At 41.1% G+C, this 24,246-nt stretch overlaps 2 protein-coding genes across 5 annotated transcripts in view; one reads left to right on the top strand and one right to left on the bottom strand.

Annotated features, from left to right (window-relative positions):
- The window catches only part of METTL25 (methyltransferase like 25), a 122,309-nt gene extending 117,352 nt beyond the window's left edge, over positions 1–4,957 (bottom strand). For 3 of the 4 annotated variants that reach the window (XM_032777500.2, XM_032777502.2, XM_032777503.2), the window contains exon 1: positions 4,601–4,957. In XM_032777500.2, coding sequence (XP_032633391.1) covers positions 4,601–4,865 — 265 coding nt within the window. In that variant the 5' untranslated portion in view covers positions 4,866–4,957. The remainder of the gene's footprint in view (positions 1–4,600) is intronic. The other variant, XM_032777501.2, reaches the window with a different exon arrangement.
- A 66-nt stretch (positions 4,958–5,023) lies between these two features.
- CCDC59 (coiled-coil domain containing 59) lies at positions 5,024–22,607 on the top strand. The gene is made up of 4 exons (XM_032777504.2): positions 5,024–5,203; positions 7,150–7,372; positions 13,980–14,079; positions 21,194–22,607. The coding sequence occupies exons 1-4, from the start codon at positions 5,074–5,076 to the stop codon at positions 21,353–21,355; spliced, it is 615 nt and encodes a 204-aa protein (XP_032633395.1). The 5' UTR covers positions 5,024–5,073; the 3' UTR covers positions 21,356–22,607.
- Positions 22,608–24,246: the final 1,639 nt, after the last annotated feature.

The raw sequence follows: 24,246 nt of genomic DNA, 5'->3' as shown, positions 1-24,246 counted from the left end.
CATGCCAGGTAGATTGACACTGATCCCAGAGAAAATCATGGAAAGGATGATACAGGATGTAATCAGTAAAGAATTAAATGATAAAATAATTCCAATCAATAATGGTTTTACAGAAAATAGGTGTTGTCAACTAAACTTTTTTTTTTATGAGAGCGCCAGTAGTTTAAAAAGGTAACTGTGTTGACATTATTTATTTTGATTTGTATACGGCTTGTTACTTAGTACTGCACACCATTATGATAAAAAGTTATAATCATTGTAGCATATTAAATGGATTAAAAACTGACTTACTGATAAATCTCAAACAGTAATTGCAAATGGGGAATCATCATACAACTGGGGCATTTTTTGTGGGATCTCGCTAGGATCTGCTCCTGACTCAATCTGTTCCGAGCCTACTACCTTTATCAGTGAGCTGGAAGAAACCATAAAATCACTGGTGAAGTTTTTCAGAGGACACAAAAATTGGTAGATGGTACATAATGGTAAGGATGGGTAATAGTTATACAGAGCAACCAAGATCACATTGTAAACTGGACTAATTTGAACAATGTGTTTTAACATAGCTAATGCAACATTATACATGTAGGAGTTAAAAATACAGGGCACACTATAATATGGGAAACTATATTGGAAAGCAGTGACGATAGGGATTAGTGTGAGCTAACAGAGTGAATACTATCCTTGAATGTATAAGCAGAAGAATATTGAGTAGACGTAAGAATATGTTATTACCATTGTATAGGGCATTACTGAGACCACTATAGGAATACTATGTCCCGTTCTGGTTCACACTTTGAAGTGTCCACACTTCGAAAAGGATGTTGACGAATTAGAAAGGGTTCAGAAAAAGCTACAAAAATGGTTCTAGGTCTCAAAAACCTGTCTTGCAGTGAGAGAGTAAAGAAGCACAATCGATTTAGTTTAACAAACAGAAGGAAAATTAAGAGGTGACGATCACAGTTTAGGATCACAGTTTATATGGGGGAAGATTGCTGGCAGTAAAAGGCTCTTTAGTCAAGCAAAGGAAAGTGTAACAAAATTTGGTGGGCTGGAAGAAGAAGTAGAAAAAATAGACTAGAAATAAAGGACAATTTTTTTTATTTATTTATTTTTTACACACTAAGGGTAATTAATAATTGGAACAATTTAGCAAGAATTGTGGTAGATTCTCCATCACTTTAAGTCTTTGAAACAAGATGATATGTCTTTCAAAAAGACATGCTCTAACTCAACTAGAATTTCTGGTCTTCATGAAGAAATTACCAAGTGAAATTCTGTGGCTTATGTTATGCTGTGATGGGGCATTTGACCCACACTGGACAATAAAGGATTAATAGAGTCCTAGACAGGTTGCAGCCAATAGGAGAGGGGCTGTGAGGAGGGGCAAATCAGGGCCCAGCAGACCCATATATAAAGAGCTTCAGGGCAGAGCATCAGTAGCTGCCTGGAACTCAAAGAGGGACAATGGTGTCTGGAGTAGGCTGCAACACTGTAGGACCACGGACAGCTTAGTACAAGCAGGAACTCATAGAAAAGAGAAGGCGCTCTGGACAGGCTGCTAAGACTGAGGGGGATGCTGTGGCCATGGGGAAATGGCCAAGGGAAAGGCAGCGATAGTAAAGGTGTAGCAGGAGGCTGCGATCCACAGGGATTGTAGGTTGGGATCTGGAGTAGTGAGTGGGCCTGCGTCCCCCCACCCAATATGAATGGCACGACAACTGATGGCAGTCACCACTGGGGAAGTGACAATACCACTGGCTGCAGTTGCCACTAGGAAGGTGGCTGGACAGTCACTGATGAAATGCAAATGCACTGGGGGTGTTCATATGCCAAGTTTACGATTTGAAGACCAACATTACTCTACATTGGTGGATTTTTTTCAAGAAGCAGACAAATGGTGAAAAATTGCCACTGACAACAAGGAGAGCAAATTATTAAGCAAAGGAATGGCTCAGGGATAATCGAGCACATCCAAAACTACTCTTCTATCGGACATGTATGGGTCCTGAAGGATGGACTAATCACACCAGTTATCTGTGAAATACCACATACTCCCGAATGAATCCTTCAGTTAATTAAACAATCGTGTGCAAAGACCAGATGCTCATCACCCTGCAAACATATGGCCAGCAGCCTGTCTCACACAGAATTGTGCAAGTGTGGTATGGACAAGGATTAACGTGACAGTGTGTCTAGGAGTGGTGCCAGAGATGGAGACAACAATAATGATTACTTTGTTGAATAAATGTTTCCAGTCCTACATGTCACGGCTAACTTCCCAAGGATTATGAAAGATCAGTGCCTTTTTTTTATGTAAGCAATGCATCATTGTTTCAAAGTATAATTTACAAAAAGACATGATTTTTAAATATTTTCTCCAATATAGAACTACACAACTGTTTTAGGTTTGTTGTGTTTAGTACCATTGTGTTTGTGGGGAAAAAGGACTTTTGAATGATACCCAACTCAGCCCATTTCCAATGACACTGCATTATCATTTCCACCAACTAAAGGACCCGGAGCTGGAGGGGGAGGTAGGCCTGGGCAGTGAGTCCCCATGCCATGCTCCAGAGGATGATGCCATTGAAATTATGAGTCTGTAGGTTTTTATGAATCAGATGACACCTCCTTGACCCTTCTGCCACTAACGTGCCCACAGAATGAATTTTACAACATTATGCTCCCAGACGATGTACTGCTGCTGCTCTTAACTTTGCCAAGTATAAACAGAAAGAAGTTACCAAGACTGCTGAGTTTCACTGATGCTATTCAAAAGATTGTGGGATGCATTATGTGAACTTTACAGAGCTGCTGTTTGAGAAAGCTACAAGCAGCAGTAGAAACAGGCTTACTGGGTAGGACAACCTGAAAATGAAGAGTGATGGAGAGTATTTGCAAAGATCCTGGGGGGATGAGTAGAATAATGGACAAGACCCTCCCCCAATGACTATAAGGCTTTGTAAAGAGAAGAGAGAAAAACAAAGGTAATTCAACTTTCCAGAAGCCAGAGAAAAGGGGCAAGACTTCAAATTTATCAGATGATTACTGTACAGAGGCTGATACAATGATGTCACTACAAGCAGGATCTAGGGTCAGCCCCCTGGAATCCCAGCTCCTGGGTACAGCTGAGAGACTGGGCTTCCCACCAATATCTCATTTGTAGCCCTTCCCAATCTCTCATAGTTTGGGCTGGAGTTGTAGTATCTTGAAAGCAATGAAAAGAAGTTTAAACTTGATACAGAAACAGACCAAGAGCCATTAACTGAATTTGAGGAGGATGACTAGATCTGAGGCACAAAAAAAGGTTACAGTAGTCCAAGTACAAGACAACAGATGTGAATCATCATTGTACCAACTTCAACATATATAATATCTCATTAATCCAAAACTTCTGTTTGAGCATCAGTCTCATCGATGAAGTCAGCATAACTCTGAGAATAGTGTCTCCAAGTTAACTGCTGCTGCACAACCAGCATGAAAACTTGTTAAACTTAATAATACTTTTAAGGGACTTATTTATCAACTGCTGCACCCGCGATATGGGGACAAAGAGGTACTGCTATATTCCTGTTCAGCAGCAGCCTTGGTGCATTATCACTAGAAGTCTCCTGTATGAATACAAATGTTATCTCTAGAGCAGGGGTTGGCAACCTCTGGAACACGGCTCGCCTGGAGTGGCGAACCTCGGCCAGTGGAAGCCGTGATCGGCCGAACCTGTGGATCCGGCAGGTAAACAAACTGGCCCGTCCTGCCAGGGCGCTTACCCTGGCAAGCCACATGCAAGAGCTTGCTGACCCGTGCTCTAGAGTCTGTGCCTGCATGTCCCACGGTATTTACAGGAGTTTCCTGATTTACTTTCTTTTGAAACAGCAGCAATCCTGAAAGTACCTGCTGCTTTTGGGACTGCAGGGAAGGTAGATATTTATGGATCTCAGGATTTCTTGGAATGGGCCACCAAATGCCATCAACTTGTGATGCTACATAGAAAGGCAATGAAGTTTTGAACACACTAGTATAACATGGCACCAAAAAACTGCCCAATCATCTCAGAATACACTGAGATGGTCCCTCGTGCTGTGGCAGGTGGAGCAGTGATGTCCCTGCAGCATGACAACATAGCACAGGATGTCCATTCCGCAGTCTCATGCTTTGCAGAGTCTCTCCTCTGATGCCATGGAGGGAGCACTGCCAACCACAACCAATCAAAACTTATGAGCTTTGCTTAAAAATCACGATCCTTTAAACAGTAAAAGTGGGAATCCTCTAAACTTTGTCATCTGGTGTCTGATCTTTTAGTATATGCAAGTCCTGTGGTCGAACTTTTCTGGCAATCGGGAGGGCTACCAGCATTTCTTTTCAAGAGAAGCTGCGTGTCTATGGAATCACCTGACTCCAGGTGCTGGGACTTGAAGAAAAACACCCAGCAGGATGCCAGGGCAGCAACACTATGCCGGCTTCCAGGAGTGACGCCCACCTGTCACGCCCTCGTCACACAGCCACGAGGGGCAGAGTCAGCCAGGGAGTGACCCCAGCGCCCAGCATGGGACCAGCAGCGTCGGGGCACTAAGGCTCCCCGAACGGGGGTTCTGGCACTTACCCCATAGCCCGGGCCCGGCGGTGCCGGCGGCCTCCTCCAGGGGGCGCTGCTGCTGTCGCAGGAGTCCGGCCCCGCTCAACGCCTCCAGCACCGTCTCGGGGGAGAGAGCCACCAGCTGCTCCCACAGCCCCCGCGTGTAAAACTCCACCGTGTGGGCCTGGCACAGAGGCAGCGCCCGCCGGAGAAACTGCGCCACGGCCCGCAGCTGGGAGACCACCGTCTCCGCTGCCGGTTCGGGCGGGAGGGAGCCGAGGGAACGCGACATGGCGGCAGCGGCGAAGGACAGAACTTTTGTTCGGCGCTCGATTTGTGATGCCTGGCGGCCGGGTGGCTCGGGCTCCACCCAGCCTCGGGTGGTCAGGCTGGCGAATCGAACACCGAGCAGAGGTCGCCATCCGTCCGCTAGGAGGCGGGCGCTGTTTGGTGACGTGTCCAGAGCGCGACGACGAGTCTGAGGGACCGGAGGAAGGCTGATGGCACCGGCGGGGACGAACAGGAGCCGGGCTGCCCCGAAGAAAAACACCGCGGCGGCCCAGGGTCCCCGCCGAAAGCGTCAGTGGAGGCCGGACCCGCGGCGGAGCTTTCTGGGGAACGTTCGGGAGGGTGAGTGGGGCGAGAGCCGGGCCCCGCGGCTCCTGCGGCTGGGGGAGGAGGGAGCGCCGCCACTGGGGTCTCGCGCGGGCTCCGGCGTTCAGGGGCAGCGCGCGGGGGATAGGAGGATCTCGCGCTTTCCCTCCCAACGGCCTCCCCCGCCCCAGTCCCTGGTGCCCAGAGCTCGCGCAGCCGCAGCCGCTCGGGGCCTGTTGCCGTCGTTGCTCGTAGTGTCATAAGCCCGGGATTGCATTGTGCTCACGGGCTGCGGCCAAGCCTGGCGCGTCTCTGACCATTGCAGTGGCGAGGAGTGATGCTGCCTCTGCCCCATGCCTCACCCCCGCCTGGTTTGTGGAAGCAGGAGTCCCCAGTGGGATGGTATAAGGGGACTCAGGCTTAGTTGGGTCTTCTCCCCTCCCTAACATTTGTGAGGGAGCAAGGTCGAAGCTAACTCGAGAACTGTAAATAAACAAGGCTGGTCATAATCTAACAGGGCCCACCTTGCAATGGGGAATTGCTAGAGTTGTGACTAGTTGACTCTTGAGGTCCCAGAATGCAGAAGGTCCCAAGCTTTCTTTGCTTTGGGTTCAGGCCAGCTCTGTGCTTAATTGGATGTAAAGAAATAGATGTGTAGCAAATACATTCTCATTTCTTCATTCGTAGTATGCTTCATCAGGTATGTCTAACTGTCTGTGATAAAGTGTTTTAGAGAAAACACTGAAGGGTAAGCCAAGCAACTCTCAAATTTTGGCCACTGAGCAGGAATGGTTCAACTAAAAGCTTGTATGGAAACCATGTGTGCTGTTATCCAAGTTCCAGAATGGGTTTAATCCTTTTGGATAGAAAAGAAGGCTCCAATTTATGCTTCTTAGTGCTTAAATGACTATACAAAGTGGAACAACTACTTACTTTTTCTTTGAGTGACTTGAGTGGATGCTCATAATAGTCATGTATGTGTTGAGTGTGGCATATATTTCTAGGCTTGAGAGAAAGCTCTTCCCTGGACAGTTATAAAAAGCAAGTAAATGAAGAAAGAGAAATAAGATAATATTTTCTTTAAAAATGCTTTAAAGCATTGTACCTCTATAAGTGAGCCAACTTTGTTCCAGTTGTAGTTGCATATTTCTTGGGCATCCAAGATTATTTTTAGCAATGCTTCTTTGAGACCATCTTTATGAATTCCTTTTGATCTCATACATGGGGCTGAAAGCAAGAGACTGTGATAAGTGAAAACTGTTCAAAAATGGATTTGTAAACACATTAAGGAGATCTTAATCATCTGGTGTATTCATCCAAATATTTTTAATTGATTATCATTAGCAAGGCTGCACCGACACTACCATGTTTTGCAACTGTTTTCCTAGAATGGTGCAGCTGCACCAGTGCTAGCAGCCTAAGTGCTAATGTAGGGATCAGCTGTTTTCACCTTCATGTTATGAAGTCTTTCTCAGTTTTCTTGATGCAACTTAAAACAATGGACCTCTGTCTATAGTAATGATTCTCAGCCAGGGGATCAGGGCCGCCAAGCAGGGCCAGCATTGGATTTGCTGGGGCCCAGGATAGAAAGCTGAAGCCCTGCCACATGGGGCTGAAGCCCAGCGTCCTGAGCCCTGCCACCCAGGGCTGAAGCTGAAGCTTGAGCAATGTAGCTTCGCAGGAGCCCCTATGGCAGGAGGCCCCAGGCAACTGCCCTATAACACCAGCCCTGGCTTTTATATGCAGAAAATCAGTAATTGTGGCACAGGTGGGCCATGGAGTTGTTATAGCATGTTGTGGGGAGGATGGGGGCTGAGAGGGGGCAAAAAAAAAAAGGTTGAGAACTCTGGTCTATAGTAGCAGTTAAGATGCTAGTTCTGTTTCATGTTTGAAAAAATGCATTAGCAGAGTAAAAGCTTATTATTAGTAGTAAGTTACCTTCTTAGATAGTTTGTCTAACTCACTCTTTCTAATGGCTTCAGGACAAGGATTTGCATTTTGGAGAAAGCAAAAGATCCAACAGGAATACAAGAAATTACTAAAAAAGGAAGGAAAGGCACATCCTCAATGTAAAGTTCAATATACAAATTCTTACCCAGAGCACTTAAAGCATCTCTATTTAGCTGAAGAGGAAATGCTTCAAAAACAATCAAAATCTAAAAGAACTGAAGTTTTGTTAGAACAAAAATGCAGCACAACAGAAACGTAAGTATCATTTAAAAAACCCATTTTTCCCCTGTATTATTAAGGCACCTGATGCCACAGCTTAGGTCCTATGGTTGCTTTGTTATCTTCAAGTAAAGGAATAGATATAAAATCCTAATGAATAGACATGTTTTCTTGACATTAAATATTATTCTGAATTGTTAGAAACCTGAAGACAACAGCTTTGTGCTGATTTTATCAGAACCAGAAAGCAAAACTGACAATTATTAGGGCTTGAGTCCTGTGTTCCCTGTAAACTATGCACTTGGCAGCTGCACAGGAGATTTAAGTGCCGGCAGCATGTGTTCAGGTGCGCCTCCCCCCACTTTGCTCTGTCCTGCAGCTGCTCCCGGGACCCTCCTGCTGGCTGTGTAAAGTGCGGCGGGAGAGGGAGGAGGGAGCTGATGTCAGGGTGTCCCCAGGCCCCCGCCCCTGTTACACATCTCTGCAGAGCAGGGGACAGCCTGGCTCAGGCGGACTCGGAGCTGCTCTGATCTGAATGATGAGTGTCTACATTAAAGGGAAAAGTCGATCTAAGCTACGCAGTTTGTTACGTGATTAGTAACTCAAACTGACATAGCTCAGATCTACTTACTGCAGGGTCTGCACTATGTGATGTCGACGTGAGACGCTCTCCTGTCGACGCCCCTTACTCTTCTCAATCCAGTGGAGTACAAGAGTTGATGGGAGAGTGATATGTGGTCAATTTAGCGCTAAATCAACTGCTGATGCATCGATGACCGTGCATGAATCCCCCAGTAAGTGTAGATAATCCCTCGGATTCTGAGTGCCTTTCTTAAAGAGACAATGCATTGTCTCTGAGATTTCTCCAGCAGCCAGGTCACACTGTTTGTCTCCTTCCCTCCCGCTGCCCATGTACCCCATCTCCGCAGAGAAGGGGAGGGAAGACAACAGGGCTCAACACAGAGCAGGAGAGCTTTCAGTAAGTATCTTAAAGAGACAGCATACAGCTTTCCCCAGCAGCCAACACACGCACAGTCTCTTTCATGCTCACCTTCCAACACATACTTGTATTATTGTTGTTATTTCTTGGTACTTCCTTCAATGCACATATATTCGCTGTAAATTTTATTCTTTCAAAGTGTTATTTTAATGTTTTGACTGGTCTATGCATTTTGTAATTTTTATTTCTCTTACACTTACATTTAATTCTTTGATTAGTGAGTTCTAAAATGCCTAACCTGTCCTGGCTGGACTAATTATCCCTATGGTAACTTTCTAAAAATATATATTATATCTACATTTTTTTTTCTACCGGTGGCGTACATAGGCACATAGCTCAGTGCACATAACAAAATTTATTCTGCACATGGATGGAAAAAATTAGTGGAAACATTGCTTGAGTCCTCTGAAATAATGAGAATTTTTCCATGGGACTTCAGTGGAAGAATGAAATAATGATGCTGGGCCAAATAATTTACTAATTTCATCCTCAAATCCTACTAACTGAGATGCCTGCACAGATCCTCTAGCAATAAAGTAATTTAAATTAAATTAAAACTACACTGGTTGGAAGAGAATGGTAATTAAATTTCAGTTTATATTTTATGTTGAGTGTGAATGCAAAAGGCATTTTTCTGTCCTAATTTCACTACTTTCATGTTAACAGGAAAATGATAGTCTCTATGGAATAAATAGTTTTGAACTTTTTATTTGGAAAAATGAACAACTGGTTTTTAGTACTGTGTTTAATGTTAAAATTGTTATTTAAAAATCCGTATTTTCTTCCCTTTCAAGGTAAGATGATTGGTTGCTAAGTCTAATCTTTGTTGTGCTACAGGTAATTTACTCGGTGGTGATGTTCTCAGCCAGTGCCATAGTATGATGGGGAGGATGGGGGGCGATAATGTGCTTCTGGAGATTGTCAGGGTCTTTGGTTTTTGCACTGCAAAGCAAATCTGTTATAGATTTTGTGCTGCTTGTGAAAGTGGCCCTGATCTCATTCTAGTTGAAGTCAATGAATAGATTCCACTGACTTCTGTCTGAGCTGGATTGTGCTTCAGAGTATTCTTGGTCAAATTAGTGGTGTCCTGGCTAAACTCCTTTTAAACAGCTTTTTGCTTGCATCTTAAATTAAATAAGGTATTCCTTTTTTCTTTTCTAAAGTCTTGGAAGGTGTTTAAATACACACATTATGTATTATCCTCCAAATGTGTCTGCACTTCCATGATGAGTATAATATCTTTTATATAAAAAAAAAACAAAACAAAACAGGGGACTATTAGTAGAGCAGTATGAGGCAAAATGTGTTATAAATGAGGCCCTTTTCCATATTATCTCATTGTGCTTCCTCGCTCTATATACATTTCCATAATCAACTTACTGAACATGCCTGAATCTACTATACCCGAGTCCTGTCACCTTACTTTAAAATAAACATAATTTTGACCCAGCACCTTTTAACTACAGCTCAATATTCAGATTAACTGTTCATCTCACAATGGAGAAGTTCATCATCTTTCATCTTGTCAAACAATTCATCGCTCACAGTGTTCATGATCCAGTTCTAGAACTGTGAAAATAGAAAATAGTTTACACACATTTACACAGCTTAATTCAAATGTTGACATTTTCTTAAGCTTTTTTGTGTCTGCAGCCATTCGGGTGATCCAATTTATTTGTGTAAATGTTCACAAAAAGTGAATTTCAGTATTTTGTGCTGAAAGTGTTTCCAATCCCAGCTAAGCAGCAGACCTTAAATTTAGAATATTTGTAGGCAACTCATAATAACAATTGGGGAAAAAAAATGTATTATCTTTCAATTATTTACTTAGGCTAAAGCTGTATAGTAGGTTTCTACCCACTACATATAATCAAATGCACCGATTGGATAAGTTAGTTTTTAGACCCTGATTCTTACACACTATATAATTTTGGCCATTGTAACGTTTGACTCTTCACTTGCCTTTTTCATTGTTAATAGATGCAACTTGGACATCATATTCCTGTATGCGGTCTCCAGAGGCTGTTTTTTTATCCCACTTGTCTACATCTCTTCACTTAAGCATATCATTTAAGGCAGTGGTTCTCAAATTTTTGTATTGGTTACTCTTTTCACAGAGTGCTGTACGCCTTATCAATTAAAACATATTTTTTATATTTAACACTATTATAAGTGCTGGAGGCGAAGCAGGGATTGGGGATGGAGGCTGACAACTCACAAACCCCACATAGTAACCTTGCAGCCCCCCTAAGGAGTCACAGCCCTAAGTTTGAGAACCCCGTCTTAAGATGTTCACATATTCAAGGTGCCTCAATTAGTGGGTAAGGAAAGGAAACTTTCAAATCAGAACAAACTTTCCCATTTTTAACATCCAATTAAACCTTAATCTGATAACATCCATTCTTTCTTTAAATCCTTTAGTGACCCCACTCACATCTCTTCTGCATTTGTCTCAAATATACTAATACAGTGTGAATGTAAATCCATGGTACACCCATATCTTGAATACTGCGTGCAGATGTGGTCGCCCCATCTCAAAAAGAATATACATTGGAATTGGAAAAGCTTCAGAAAAGGGCAATAAAAATTATTAGGCTGCCATATCAGGAAAGATTAATAAGACTGGGACTTTTCAACTTGGAAAAGAGATGACTAAGGGGGGGATATGATAGAAGTCTATACAATCATGACGTGTGGAGAAAGTCAATAAGGAAGTGTTATTTATTCCTTCTCGTAACACAGGAACTAGAGGTCACCAAATTTAAATTAATAGGCAGCAGGTTTAAAACAAACAAAACAAAATGTTTGTTCACACAGCGCACAGTCAACCTGTGGAACTCCTTGCCAGAGGATGTTGTGAAGGCCAAGACTATAACAGAGTTAAAAGAACTAGATAAGTTCATGGAGGATAGGTCATCAATGACTATTAGCCAGGATGGGCAGGGATGGTGTCCCCAGCCTCTGTTTGCAAGAAGCTGGGAATTGGTAATGGGGTGGATTACTTGATGTTCTATTCATTCCCTCTGGGGCACCTGGCATTGGCCACTGACTGAAGTCTCCTGGGCTAGATGGACTTTTCATCTGACCCAGTATAGCTGTTCTTATATGACAATCTCAGCTTTAATAAATTGGGCTTCTCACAATAATATACACCTTCTCACTTGGCGAGAGATGTGTATTCAGCTGTATCTCAAGCTTATCCATCTCTTTTTCCTCAACCTTTTCGGGGTTGGATTGAGATATGATATGTCATTATAGTATGGTGGTATTATACTAGATGATGATACTCTGTGATGGATTATATCACTGATGTCTCTCCAGCTATCCCCTTGTTATGTATCATCATTCACAGGTGGGATGCTGAGACTTAAAAATTTCTTCTTAGTAGTTCATATATGGAAGAGAGAATTTCACTGAGGTGTTCTAGTGATAATGTTCACTTCTGAGGATTTTGCTGTCATTGGAACTTTGGCCAGAGCACATTACAAATCTTGTTGTATCTTATTTGTTTTAAGTATATAAATCCATCACTTTATCTTTAAAAATACTTAATGCATTATAGTGCAACACTTAAATTATTATACTAATGAATATGGTTGTACAAATAGATAGTTTTCAGTCACTTTGTATTAATGTGTTACAGTTGCTTGAAATTCAGTCTGAAGAAATGCTTGCTCTTATTGATTGCATGAATGCTGCTGTATTACATGTGCTATGTGCATTTGATGTATGACAGTTAGTATTAGGGCTGTCAATCGCAGCTAATGCAAGCAATTAATGCAAAACAAATTAACTAGATTAAAAGAAATAGTTGTGATTTAATCACACTGTTAAACAATAATAAAATACCAATTTCAATTTATTATAAATATTTTTGGATATTTTTCTACATTTTCAAATATTACCTGAAAGTGAGAACAAGGATTCACATGACATTATAAATAAGAAGCAGGCAGCATCATTTCCCATAAATGTAAACAAACTTGTTTTGTGTTAGCAATTGACTGAACAAGAAGTAGGACTGAATGGACTTGTAGGCTCTAAAGTTTTGTTATTCTGCTTTTGAGTGCAGTTATGTTTAAAAAAAAAAAGATAATTCTACATTTGTAAGTTGCACTTTCAAAATCACTACAGTACTTGTATGAGGTGATTTGAAAAATACTATTTCTTTTTATGGTTGCAGTGCAAATATTTGTAATAAACTAATATAAAATGAACACTAAACACTGTATTCTGTGTTGTAATTGAAATCAATATACTTGAAAATGTAGAGAAAATTCAAAAATATTTATAATTTAAATTGGTATTCTATTGTTTAACAGTGTGATTAAAACTGATTAATTTGTGATTAATTGTGTTGTGTTTTTTTTTAACCATTTGAATCTTAGTTAATATCGTTTGGGATTATTTGCCACTTTACCATGTTCTGTATGAAGGTGTTGGGGATATCAAATAGAAACTTGTGTATGGTGTTTCTATTCTATTTATTTTTGGCATTTGTCTTTGTATACTGCATTATTATTTAAAATAGTTGCCCACTTTCAAAATGGTGTGCTCTCAATTTTAGGTGTTAGTATACAGTCTTGCCAAATGATGGAGCTGAAAATAAACTGACGACTACTGCAGAAAATAAATGTGATACTTCTGAATGGCTGCATGAGTTCTATGACATAGTATCTGAACTTTCCTTTTTTTGACTGAGTCTAAATCATGTTTGCTAGATAGCACTGGTTAGCTGTCATCTCTGAAATCTAAACTATGGAGCATGAAGGAATTTGTCCATTTTTTAGTTTCTCGCAGAAGTATTCTCAGAGGTAACAGGTTTAAATTTTGATAATGGCTTGAGCCCTTATTTACCTACGATGCTATTTAAATCATGTAAAAATTGGGAATCTGAACAAAATCATGAAGGTCGATAAATCTATTACACAGAAAAATCCCACAAGGGAGGAGTGTAGTGGTAGGAAATTTCTACCCATGCGAAACTGCATTGCCTCCTGCCAGATTACTACATGGAATTATCTGCATTCTGAAGACGGTGATGATGGGGGGACCAGAAATATCCCTAATGCAACCCTCAGTTCTGTGAGACATATACGCAGGGCACAAGAGGCACTGTAGTAATTAGAACAACTCCCTGCCTTTCCTCTTTGTGCACACAGCTCCATGTAGTTCAACCCCTGGTATATTTAAGAATGTACTGAGAAACTTGATATATTGGTTTGCCATCCTTGATTCCCATCATGATTGTGATAAATAGGTAAGCCACATAAGGTTTGGATCAGGTAAGCATCATAGAATCCTACGACTGGAAAGGACCTTAAGAGGTCAGCTAGTCCAGTCCCCTGCACTCGTGGCATGACTAAGCGTGCTTTTGATATAAAAATTTAGTGAGATTTCTAGTATTTGTGTAATCAAGAACACATTGCAGTCCAAGCAGACATGAAAATGAAGAGACAAATTATCTTTTTTTGTTGTGAAAAAAGAGGGTTTTTTGTTTTTTGTTTAAAGATTCATGGTTTCTTCTTAGAGCCACTTATTTCTAAATAGTCTATACTAGATCAATGCTGCTTTATGCTACAGTTATGATTGTGGTAATCTAAATACTCATGAGCTAATTACATGTACATTTGTCCATTACAGGTCAGATACGACTCAAAGGAAGTTTAAAAAGAAAACTTCAAATCAAAAAGCAAAAGAAGAATATGAGAAAATAAAGGCTGAACGTGCCAAGAAGAAAGAGGTGAACAAATTTTAAATTGAGATCTTTGGGACCGGATTGTGTCCAGAGGTTAAAGTCGGGGGAGGGGGGGAGTAAATGATATTCTTTGTCTCCAAAATCCGATTAAACACCACTTACAGCATTAAAATATGATTGTTCATGCCCTCCTGTTGTGCACTGCACTGGGTTTCCTTAGTTTTGTTCCCTCTGTTTGTGGGTTTTAATATACTTTGTGCTTATCTGGCTAAACTCAAGCTTCACAGGATTTGATGCGCCCTGTGGTCTTTGATCTGGCTTCCCTTCAGTGAGGTTTGGCTGCCCTGCTTGGACTTCTTGGACTTGATTTTTTTGATTGGGAAAAAATAAGTTGTGACATCTCCCCATGCCATCTGTCATGGTATGCACCCCCACTCTGAACCTTAGCATCCAAAAGATGGGGTACCAGCATGAATTCCTCTAAGCTTAATTACCAGCTTAAATCTTGTAGCGCTGCCACCAACCAGGACTTGCAGTGCCTGGTACACTCTGGTCCCTCCAAAACCTTCCCAGGGGACCCCAAGACCCAGACTCTCTGGATCTTAAAACAAGGAGGAACTGATAATCCCCCCCACACCCCTTTCCCCCTCTTAGACTTTCCCTCCCTGGGTCGTCTGGAGAGGCTTCACCAACTCACTGGTGAAACAAGATCCAAATTCCTTGAATCTTAACACAAGGGAAAATAAACCCTTCCCCCACCGTGTTCTCTCCCAGGCTTTCCCTCCCTGGGCTACCGAGAGAACTGACACATTCAAGCTCCTGTGAATCTTACAACAAAGGGAAATTGGCTCTCCCCCCCCCCTTTCCCCCCCACCACTCCCTGGTGAGTTTAGACTCATTCCCTGAGCCTTAACAAGGGGAAAAAAATCAATCCGATTTTTTAAAGAAAAGCTTTTAATAAAGAAAAAATAAAATTGTCTCTCTTAAACTCAAGATGGAAATGTTACAGGCGTCTTTCGCTTATTAGATACCAGGGAGAATCGTCCCCCTAGCACAAAACAAGTCTGCAACAGAGAGATACAATCCGCCAGTAAAATGACACCATGCAACATAAGAAATAAAAACAAACAAAAAAGACTAAACCGCCCTTCTAACTTGGTACTTACTAAATGTGAACAGAAGATTGGAGAGTCTGTATACCTTCTGGTCCTCTTAGATCCTGAGAGAACAGAGAAGAAAAAAAAAAGCAGCCACACACAAAGACTTCCCTCCACTGAGATTTGAAAGTATCTTGTCTCCTGATTGGTCCTCTGGTCAGGTGTTAGCCAGGTTTACTGGACTTGTTAACCCTTTACTATCTGTTTATGACACCATCCATTTGTAATGCTAACTGAGATGTCACTTACTCTGGAAATTGCAAATCTTCATAATGAAACAGTATAATGCAGTTGCGCCAAAAAAAAAAAAAAAAGCTAATATAATTCTGCAGTGTATTAACAGGAGTATCATATGGAAAACTTGAGAGTTAATTGTCACGCTATATTCTGCACTGATGAGACTTCAGCTGGAGTACTGTGTCCAATTCTGGTTGCCACAGTTCAGGAAAGATGTGGATAAACTGGAGAAAGTCCCAGAGGAGAGCAACAGAAATGATGATAAAAGGATTAGAAAACCTGACCTATGAGGAAAGGTCAAAAAAAAACCCAAACTGGGTATGTTTAGTCTTGAGAAAAGAGGACTGAAGGGGGATCTGATAAGGCTTCAAATAGTTAAGGACTGTCATAAAGAGGACTGGGATCAATTGTTCTCCATGTTCAGGTAGAACCAGAAGTAAAGAGCTTTGGCTGTAGCAAGGGGAAATTAGGTTAGGTATTATGAAGAACTTTCTACTCTCAGGGTAGTTAATCTCTGCAGTAGGCTTCCAAGGGAAGTTGTGGAATCCCCATCAGTGAAAGTTTTTAAGAACAGGTTGGACAACACCTGTCGGAGATGATGTAGGTTTAAGTGCTTTGTTACTTCTGGAAATCCTGGCCCTCAGATATCACAATTGTGGGTTTCTGTTAACAAATGATGAGATGCATAGAGTTGTTGAAACTTGTTGGAGCTCTTGCTCCAAGCTATCTGCAATTCAGACAGTCACTGTCAATCTACGCTCAGTTCATGTACTGAAAGTTTTCTTTGCACCATCAAGGTTAAGACTCTTTGATGAAAGCCAAATTTTCACACACAATGGCACATGAAGTCAGGATGCAGGTCTTGTGTGGTTGGCTGGTTAAAGCAAATTGGAGTTTAGTAACTAATTTATAAATCTTGCTGTCATTTACAGTTTCGCTAATTCATCTGTGTGCCAAGTAAATTTGCCCCTCGAATGTTTAGATCAAGATTTTTAAAACGTGACTATTGATGTTTGGGTGGCTAACTTGAGCCACGTTAAAGGCTTGGTTTTTAAAAAGCGTTGGTACTCAGCAGTTTCTGAAAAAAATCAGGCCAAAATTACTAGTCACTTTTTAAAATCTTGGCTTGATTAAAGATGTGTAGGCAGCCCAGTAGGAAACTGTAAAATACTGGAATATGCAAACAGACCTTCACATGGGATTCTGATACAGTGGAGAAAAAAATATCATTTGTGTAAAAAAAATTTTCCTTTAAGGAAAAATGACAAAACAATTTACTCACTCATGCTGGGTTCAAAATTGACTCGGGAAAAGATCTGTTCATGTACAGCTCATTTAAGATGACTTGTTCACATGCCGTGGTCAAAAAGATAGGATTAAGTAGGAGTCAGAAGTATGTAAACTGTAATACAATTATACACATCAGTAGAACTTCCTCACCTTGGATACTGCATTTGTTTTTGGTCATCTCTTCTTAAAATGGGTAAAACAACCACTAATACCGGTGGAAATTATTGTAAAGGCATTGGAGATATGGGACTTTCATAAGGGGAGAGAATATTATGTCATGGGGGTGCACATATAATGTGAATTTGTTATTTATTCCCCTTATATAAAAAAGAGAGACTTTCTAAAGAATGCTTTCAACAGTCACACTAAATAGAATAAAACTAGTTACTAAACTAGATACTAAAATAGTTACATCTCTTCCTACTCTCCACTTTACTGCTCACTTCTCCAGATCTATTGAGTCATGACATTTCCCCAAGATGGAAATATTTGGGCTGCATTTTCTTGCTGTAAACACTAGAGGTAATTCAAGCTTCTTTACTGAGCTATATTATGTCTTTTCTTCGTTCACCATAGAAGTGAACATGCTAAGCCAGGGGTCGGCAACCATTGAGAAGTGGTGTGCCGAGTCTTCATTTATTCATTCTAATTTAAGGTTTTGTGTGCCAGTAATACATTTTAACCTTTTTTAGAAGATGTCTTTCTATAAGTCTATAATGTACAACTAAACTATTGTATGTAGAGAAAATAAGGTTTTTAAAATGTTTAAGAAGCTTCATTTAAAATTAAATTAAAATGCAGAGCCCACTGGACCGGTGGCCAGAACCCAGGCAGTGTGAGTGCCACTGAAAATCAGCTCGTGTGCTGCCTTCAGCACTGTGCCATAGGTTGCCTACCCCTGTGCTAAGTTGTCAGCTGATGGACAAGTTGGAATGGACCCTGAACACAGCAGACCAATTTATATGCAGTGATCCAGTACCCTCCCTCCTCACTCCCTGAGGAATATATTTGCATGCAGTTAAATCATAAAGGTGTGAGACTCTTCACCAAGGAAACTTACCAGAAATCTCTGAGAATGGAGGCTCTGGCTCACAGATAGCTAAATCATCTTTTCTTTGCTTCTCCCTTTTGTCACTAGTAAAAGTGATTCAGAAGATGAAGGGAGAGGCAAGTCATCCTCACCCCCACTGATCAAAAATGCTTTGGTACTCAGACCTAGTAGCGGTCTTCACTCCCATCTATTGCGCAGGCAGGATTTCCATGCCTGTGTCCTAGCTATGCCTGACAGCAGGGTTGTTGAACTAAAGGCTCTAAAGAGCAGGGATGCTCCTCCAAAGAGAGGACTCTTAACTTTTCTGAGGTGTTCCACTTATTCAGAACATGCAAAATCCTCCTAATGATGCCAAAGTAAAATGACCCCAGAAAACCAGGCTTTTTACAAGATGACGTAACACCTTCCACTGTTGCTGCTTGCATCTACAGTAACTCGTCACTTAACGTCATAGTTATGTTCCTGAAAAATGCAACTTTAAGTGAGACGATGTTAAACGAATCCAGTTTTCCCATAAGATTTGATGTAAATACGGGGGGTTAGGTTCCAAGGAAATTTTTGGGGGGCAGACACAAGGCATTATATACTGTACAGTACTTTACCCCACACAGGCATAGCCCGCTGCAGACAATGAGGCAGGCAAGGACGCTAGGAAGCACCTTGCGCAGAGCAGCTTCCCCCCCAGAAGAACAGGTGCTGACTTTGCCGGGGGATGCTCCAGACCCGCCTCTTCCTATCCCCACTTCATCTCCTCCCCAGAGCATGCCGCGTCCCTGTTCCTCCCCCTTACTCCCAGCTCTTCCCTGGCGCCAAACAGCTGTTTGGCAGCACTTAGGGCTTTCTGAGAGAGGGGAGGAGGAGCAGAGATGTGACGCTTCCCCGCTCCTCCCTCTCCCACCAGTGTTGGATTTAGAGTTAGTGGGACTCTGTGCTCAATTTCATTTTGGAGGGGCCCCCATGGTGGAAGCATTCTGTCTCCCCCCACCCCCATTTTTCATTCCTTTTTTCCTCCATTTTCTTCCTGGGGCTCAGCAGTGGGGGTGCGGGATCTGGGAGGGAGTTAGGGTGCGGGAGGGTGCTCAGGATAGGGGTGCAGGAGGAGCCTCAGGGCTAGGTGTGGGAGGAGGTGGAGAGCACTTATCTGGGACAGCTCCTGTTTGGTGCAAGGGGTGTGCAAGTGGCTTTGTGCTGGTCGCAATTCTGGGTGCTAACAGGCAGGGCCACCCGGAATGCAGGGGCTTTAGGGGCTGCAGGGCTCTGGGCTAAGGGAACCCTGGGGCCTTGGCCTGCAGCTCTAAAGCCCCTTTCGGAATGCGGCCTTGCGAGCATGGGCCAGAGGACTCAGGAGGAGCAGGGGAAAGCGCCACTTCTCTCTGGCTGCGTGGCTGCCCCTGCTCCTCTTGAGTCTTCTGGCCTGTGCTCGCAGGGCCGCATTCCAAAAGGGGCTTTAAAGCTGCAGGCAAGGGCCCTTGGGCCCCCTTAGCCCAGGGCTCTGCATCCCCTAAAGCTCCTGCATTCCGGGTGGCCCTGCCTGTTAGCGCCCAGAATTGCTCCTGCGTTACGGGTGGCCTTGACTGCCAGAGGTGTAGCAGCTTCCCTGCTTGTTCCCTCCCAGAAAGTCGTAAGCACTGTTTGGCAGTGGGGGAAGCACTGGGTGGAAGGGAGGGAAGGGGAGGAGGCAGAAGAGAGAAACTTGTGCAATGCTCCCTTGTAAAGTCAGCCAAACAGTGTTATAAGGAAGCATTGCACAACTTTAAACGAGTATTTTCCCTAATGGAGCAGCGACATAACTTCGAAATAACGTTAAGCGGGAGGACGTTAAGTGAGGAGTTACTGTATGTGCTAAACAGTGTTATGAATCTTGACACATCAAGTTTCTAATAGATCGCACAATGATATTAATGATTCTTAAGACAGCATATCTGTCCAAACCACAAGTCAGGTTTATTTCCTTTCCTTAGAAACATGTTTTCTTGTAGTTGTGTCAGCAAGAAGAGCCTCCAAAATCTATACCTATAGACGTAAGCCATCCTGCATATTCCACATGGACAGGGTCATTCTTCTTGCTCCATAATAATTTGTTTCAAGCCCAATGTCAGCAATGATCTAAAGTAACTTTTCTTTGATGGATCTTTGGCTGGCCTGCATGAAAGGTTTGCTTTTTTTTTGTTCAATGCCACACATTTTAGTATTTTTTTCAGTAATATTCATTAATAAAATACTCATTTATGGACACTTTGTGAATATGAAGGTACGTAGTATTTGCCATTATTTAGATTTTTCAGCTGCTTTGGGATGCCTATTTAGAAATGTTTGCTTGAGTTATTTAGATTTAAATCACTTCATATTTCATAGAACATAAAGTACTATTCCTGCTGAATTATGAAATATTTCTGTTGCATAAAATTGTTTTTTGTGTTTTTCATTTCTGCAAAACACTCTGAAGCCTGTTTATGCAATGAAAAGAATATAATATGCATTTGATAAACTAGCATCTCTTGACATGCACACTGCTGCTAAGACATCTGTCTTTGTGGCCTTTACAGTGTTGCATTTCAAAGAATAAAATCCTATCAGAGCAGCCATCCAACTAAACTGAAGCAAGCGTTTAGTCTGATTAGCGACAGCTTCACGTCTTTTTGATCGGACATGATTTCAGTGTATCAAACTAGTTAGCATGCTCATTAAAAATATAATTTGCTTTAGTAATTTATTCAATGTAAAACAAAATATTGATAGTAGCACTTAAACTTCCCCTAAATGCTGAATAAAATTATATAAAGAGTTTTATACCACGCTCGTCACTGGTAGTATCTGAGTGCCTTCCAGTAGTGCATTACGTGATGCAACTAACATCTGTTACATGTTTGTTTTTGTTTTTTCTCATTCTCTCCCCAGTGGGAAAAGTGTGTGCAGTGGAGTGTCTTGTGTTAGTGGGGAGGCTTTTATTTCTTGTTTTCGTTTGTTTTTTCAATATGTATGTTGCAGTGTATTTGTTACAGAAAGCAAGTAAAAAAAAAAAAGAAAAGAAAAGTGTCTTGCTCTTGAGCAGAAAGTGGTGAGGTTTGTGATGGTCCTTAGTTCCTGTGGGATTTCATTCTACAGCCTCAGCCAGCCTTTTAGAAAGGTCTGTGTGCAAGACAAAAGAGCTTTAGCTTTATTGTAGAGAGTACCATTGTGCCACAGATGTGAAGTTGCCATCGCAGTCTTCATTCCAATGTAACATTTGTTTCAGTTACAATAATATCTGACTCTTCTTCAGTTCTCAAACTTCTTATAAAAGTGATGGTGGCCATAAAACCAGTATGGTACCCAACTTCCAGTATTTTCACAAGGATGCTTGTATTGTTTAAAAATCACGTCTAGGGTTTGTACTGATTCTGATTTACTCGTGTCAGTTATATTTTTGCTGCTTTTATTTCAGGAAGCCGAGAAAAGGAAACAAGAAAGAGAAGAAGCCCAGAGGCTCTACAAGCAAAAGAAAATGGAAGCTTATAAAATATTAAGTAAAAGAACCAAAAAGGGACAGCCAAATCTAAATTTACAAATAGAATTTCTCCTTCAGAAAATACAACAAAAACCATAGACCAGATTATCTTCTCTTTTCAGTGAATTAAATCAATCCACTAAATACATGCATTGACTGGTACTTTGTGTTATAGGTGATATTTTTATGAGAAAATATGGCAACTATTTTTGTTTGTTCTAATTATTGGTCCAGGATTGTGCTGGAAAAAGTCATTGGTCCTGAAATTATTTTCAAACCAGAACAAATCAAGCAGATTATGGGACACTGAACTTTTACAATGAATGTTCTAATTAGCACCTTGCTTTATTCCCCACTTCAGTTCTATACTTGATTTTTATTAGCCGTTATCCCAAATTGCTAGTATGAGACTTTTTACTGTTTTGAGAGCTGGGATTCCATGATGCTTTTCAGATAGCATAAAGCATTTGTTTTTAGCTCTAGCAGTTCTTGTGTTGTTGGCTGCTGAAATCATGTCTGTTGAATAGGGAGAAACAGGATGGTAAACTATGTGAACGTGATGTCTAATGAACTGCCAGGGCTAGGAATTGCATTCCTTATGCCATTTGAAAGCTCAGAATATGGAAACCCAGAATATAAATTATATTGTAAGGCTTTTATTATACCATTCCTCCCTCTTGCTCTCCCCCCCCGCACCCCTCCTAAAAAAATGAGGAGTGAATAAAACTTGCCCAAGTCTAAGACCTACTAATCAGTTCTGGGCTAGTGCTATAGAGTGATAATTTCAAGGTCTAATATGTTGTGAACCATCATGGATAGAAAAATGTACTTTTATAGATAGAGCACTAGATTGCGATTTAGGACAACTGGTTCTGTTCCTGACTGTGCTTGCTGGGGGACCATGGGTAAGTCACTTAGCTTCTGTGCTTCAGTTTCCTCTTCTGTAAGATGGGGATAATAATACTGATCTACTTTGCCAAGCAGTATGGGATCTGCTGATGGAAAAGTGCTGGGTAAGAGCTAGGTGTTGTATTCATTATGTTCAATTCCGTGGCCTATTCTAAGATACCAATGGATTTTTAGATAAATCTCTGACCTCTTCTATGGAAATAAGACATTTTGACTACTCCTTGAGAAGTGAAGACAGTCTCATTTGCATCACTGCTTTAGAACATTTCCATTGCACCTATTAGGATAAGATTTTCTAGAGATTAGTGTGCTCTATCTAGTTTTTTCAGTTGCACAGAGAATGTGTTTTGGTAATTCGCGTGTTAGCTAAATGTCTTCGCATATCTTGTTTATGCCTCTTCTTGAAACAGATCTTCCGATAAATAAATTTGAACTCCATATACATCTGTTTAACATTTTTCCATGCTGTTGCTTTAAATCTAATTGTAATGGTTCCGTCTACTGAGAATTTTTTCCTCTTTGAAAACATTCAGCCAAACCTTGTAAACATTTTAGGCTTATTTTTAAATTGGGCTATGGTGATATTTACTAATGCCAATGATATTTAGCTCTGGATGTAGCTATAAAAAGTGTTAATTTTTGTACACTTGCCTGCAGCTGTGGCAGCAGTTAATTTTTTTTCAGAACATTGTTTCCATCTTCCATAGTGTTCAGAAAATCATTTTTAAGGTTATAATTTTAAATAGCCACAAACATAGTAGTATGGTCAATATAATGTGGTACAGTACAGAAATGAAGAACCTCACTTCATAAAGGTTTATTCCAAAAGTGGTAAATATTTATAAAACTTATTCCTCCATATATTAAAATGCCATGTTTTGAAGTTTGAACAGAAAGGTGTAGTGGGTCCTCTTTGAGCACTGTGAGGCATTAATTCATATCAAGTTGAAAAAATTTCATCTCATAGTTTAATTTGCAATATCTCCTCCTGCTTTGACAGCCAATAAATAGTGTCAGATGAATCTCAACATCTGATAAAGATTATTCAGACACAAAGGGGAAAAGTCTTTTCCAGACACGTGGATGAGTTTTCAGATTTGATCAGTTATCAAGCGAAAGGCTGCAAAAATAACTAAGCTGTAGACTCTAAGGTGTCCTCATCTGCACATCCATATACATAATTAGCAGTGAGGAAACTTGGAATTTCTTATTGATAGCATTCCATATAAGGAGGACTTGAATGTGATGGAAAGACTTCTTCAGGCCATACGCTGTAAGAAGGACCGTCAGAGCTGCAGATCAGTATTCTAGAGAAATATTTATGCTGTTCACAATGTATTTTTATAAGATGTTTAGTATCTTCTGAAATAAAAAATCCTTGCTCTCTGTTTTTATTTGAAATACTCATGTAGTAAACAAACTCTAAAATCTGACTGACTTTAAGCTCCGTCAAGAGGGAAGTAGTTTAAAATCGGGGATAGACAGTTCTCATTTCTCAGAGTCCTAAGGATTTGCCTCCCGCTGCCTCTTCGCACAGCTTGCCTTCTTGGTTCTGCATCGTTGCTGTAATCTCATTCAAGCAGTATTCTGTAGAGCTTGGCAACAGAATAAGTGAGCTTTTCTCCTAAGAATCTTCTTTAGCAGATGAATGCACTACCTGCAGGAGAGAAAGTAAAGGCTCCTGTATTTCTGAATAGACATCTTATAGAGTCAGCACATCACACTCACCATCACTAATTTTAACAATATTTCCATTCTGCCCCCTTATTTTCAGTTACTTGTAACTTTAACCTTCCATGCTGAAATTTTCCAAGTTTAGTCTCTCAAAATCTTTGTTCACAGAAAGCTGCACTGTGGCAGGGAAATGGTCTTTATTGAGAAGTGCCTTTCACCATTTTTGCTTCAAGTTGGTTTCTCTGGGATGGTTTTGTTGGCTGGAAAACAGATTCATACCATTTCTGGGGTATGATTTTTAGCATTTCAACTTTCTCCTTCAGACACAGTCTGTATGGATCAACATAGTTGGGGATAAATGCACCAGACCAGTGTTCTCCAGAGCAGCATGCATTTGGAGACACTCT

Source organism: Chelonoidis abingdonii, chromosome 1 (genome assembly GCF_003597395.2).
Source record: "Chelonoidis abingdonii isolate Lonesome George chromosome 1, CheloAbing_2.0, whole genome shotgun sequence".
NCBI lineage: Eukaryota > Metazoa > Chordata > Testudines > Testudinidae > Chelonoidis > Chelonoidis abingdonii.
The sequence above is the reverse complement of the archived record's forward strand: the minus strand, read 5'-3'. Positions and strand labels throughout refer to the sequence as shown.

Excerpts from the sequence above, each read along its gene's own strand:
- CCDC59 (XM_032777504.2), top strand. The coding sequence starts at position 5,074 with ATGGCACCGGCGGGGACGAACAGGAGCCGGGCTGCCCCGAAGAAAAAC. Across the intron at positions 5,204-7,149 it reads TCTGGGGAACGTTCGGGAGG|GACAAGGATTTGCATTTTGG; the intron begins GTGAGTGGGGCG and ends TAATGGCTTCAG. Across the intron at positions 7,373-13,979 it reads AAATGCAGCACAACAGAAAC|GTCAGATACGACTCAAAGGA; the intron begins GTAAGTATCATT and ends TGTCCATTACAG.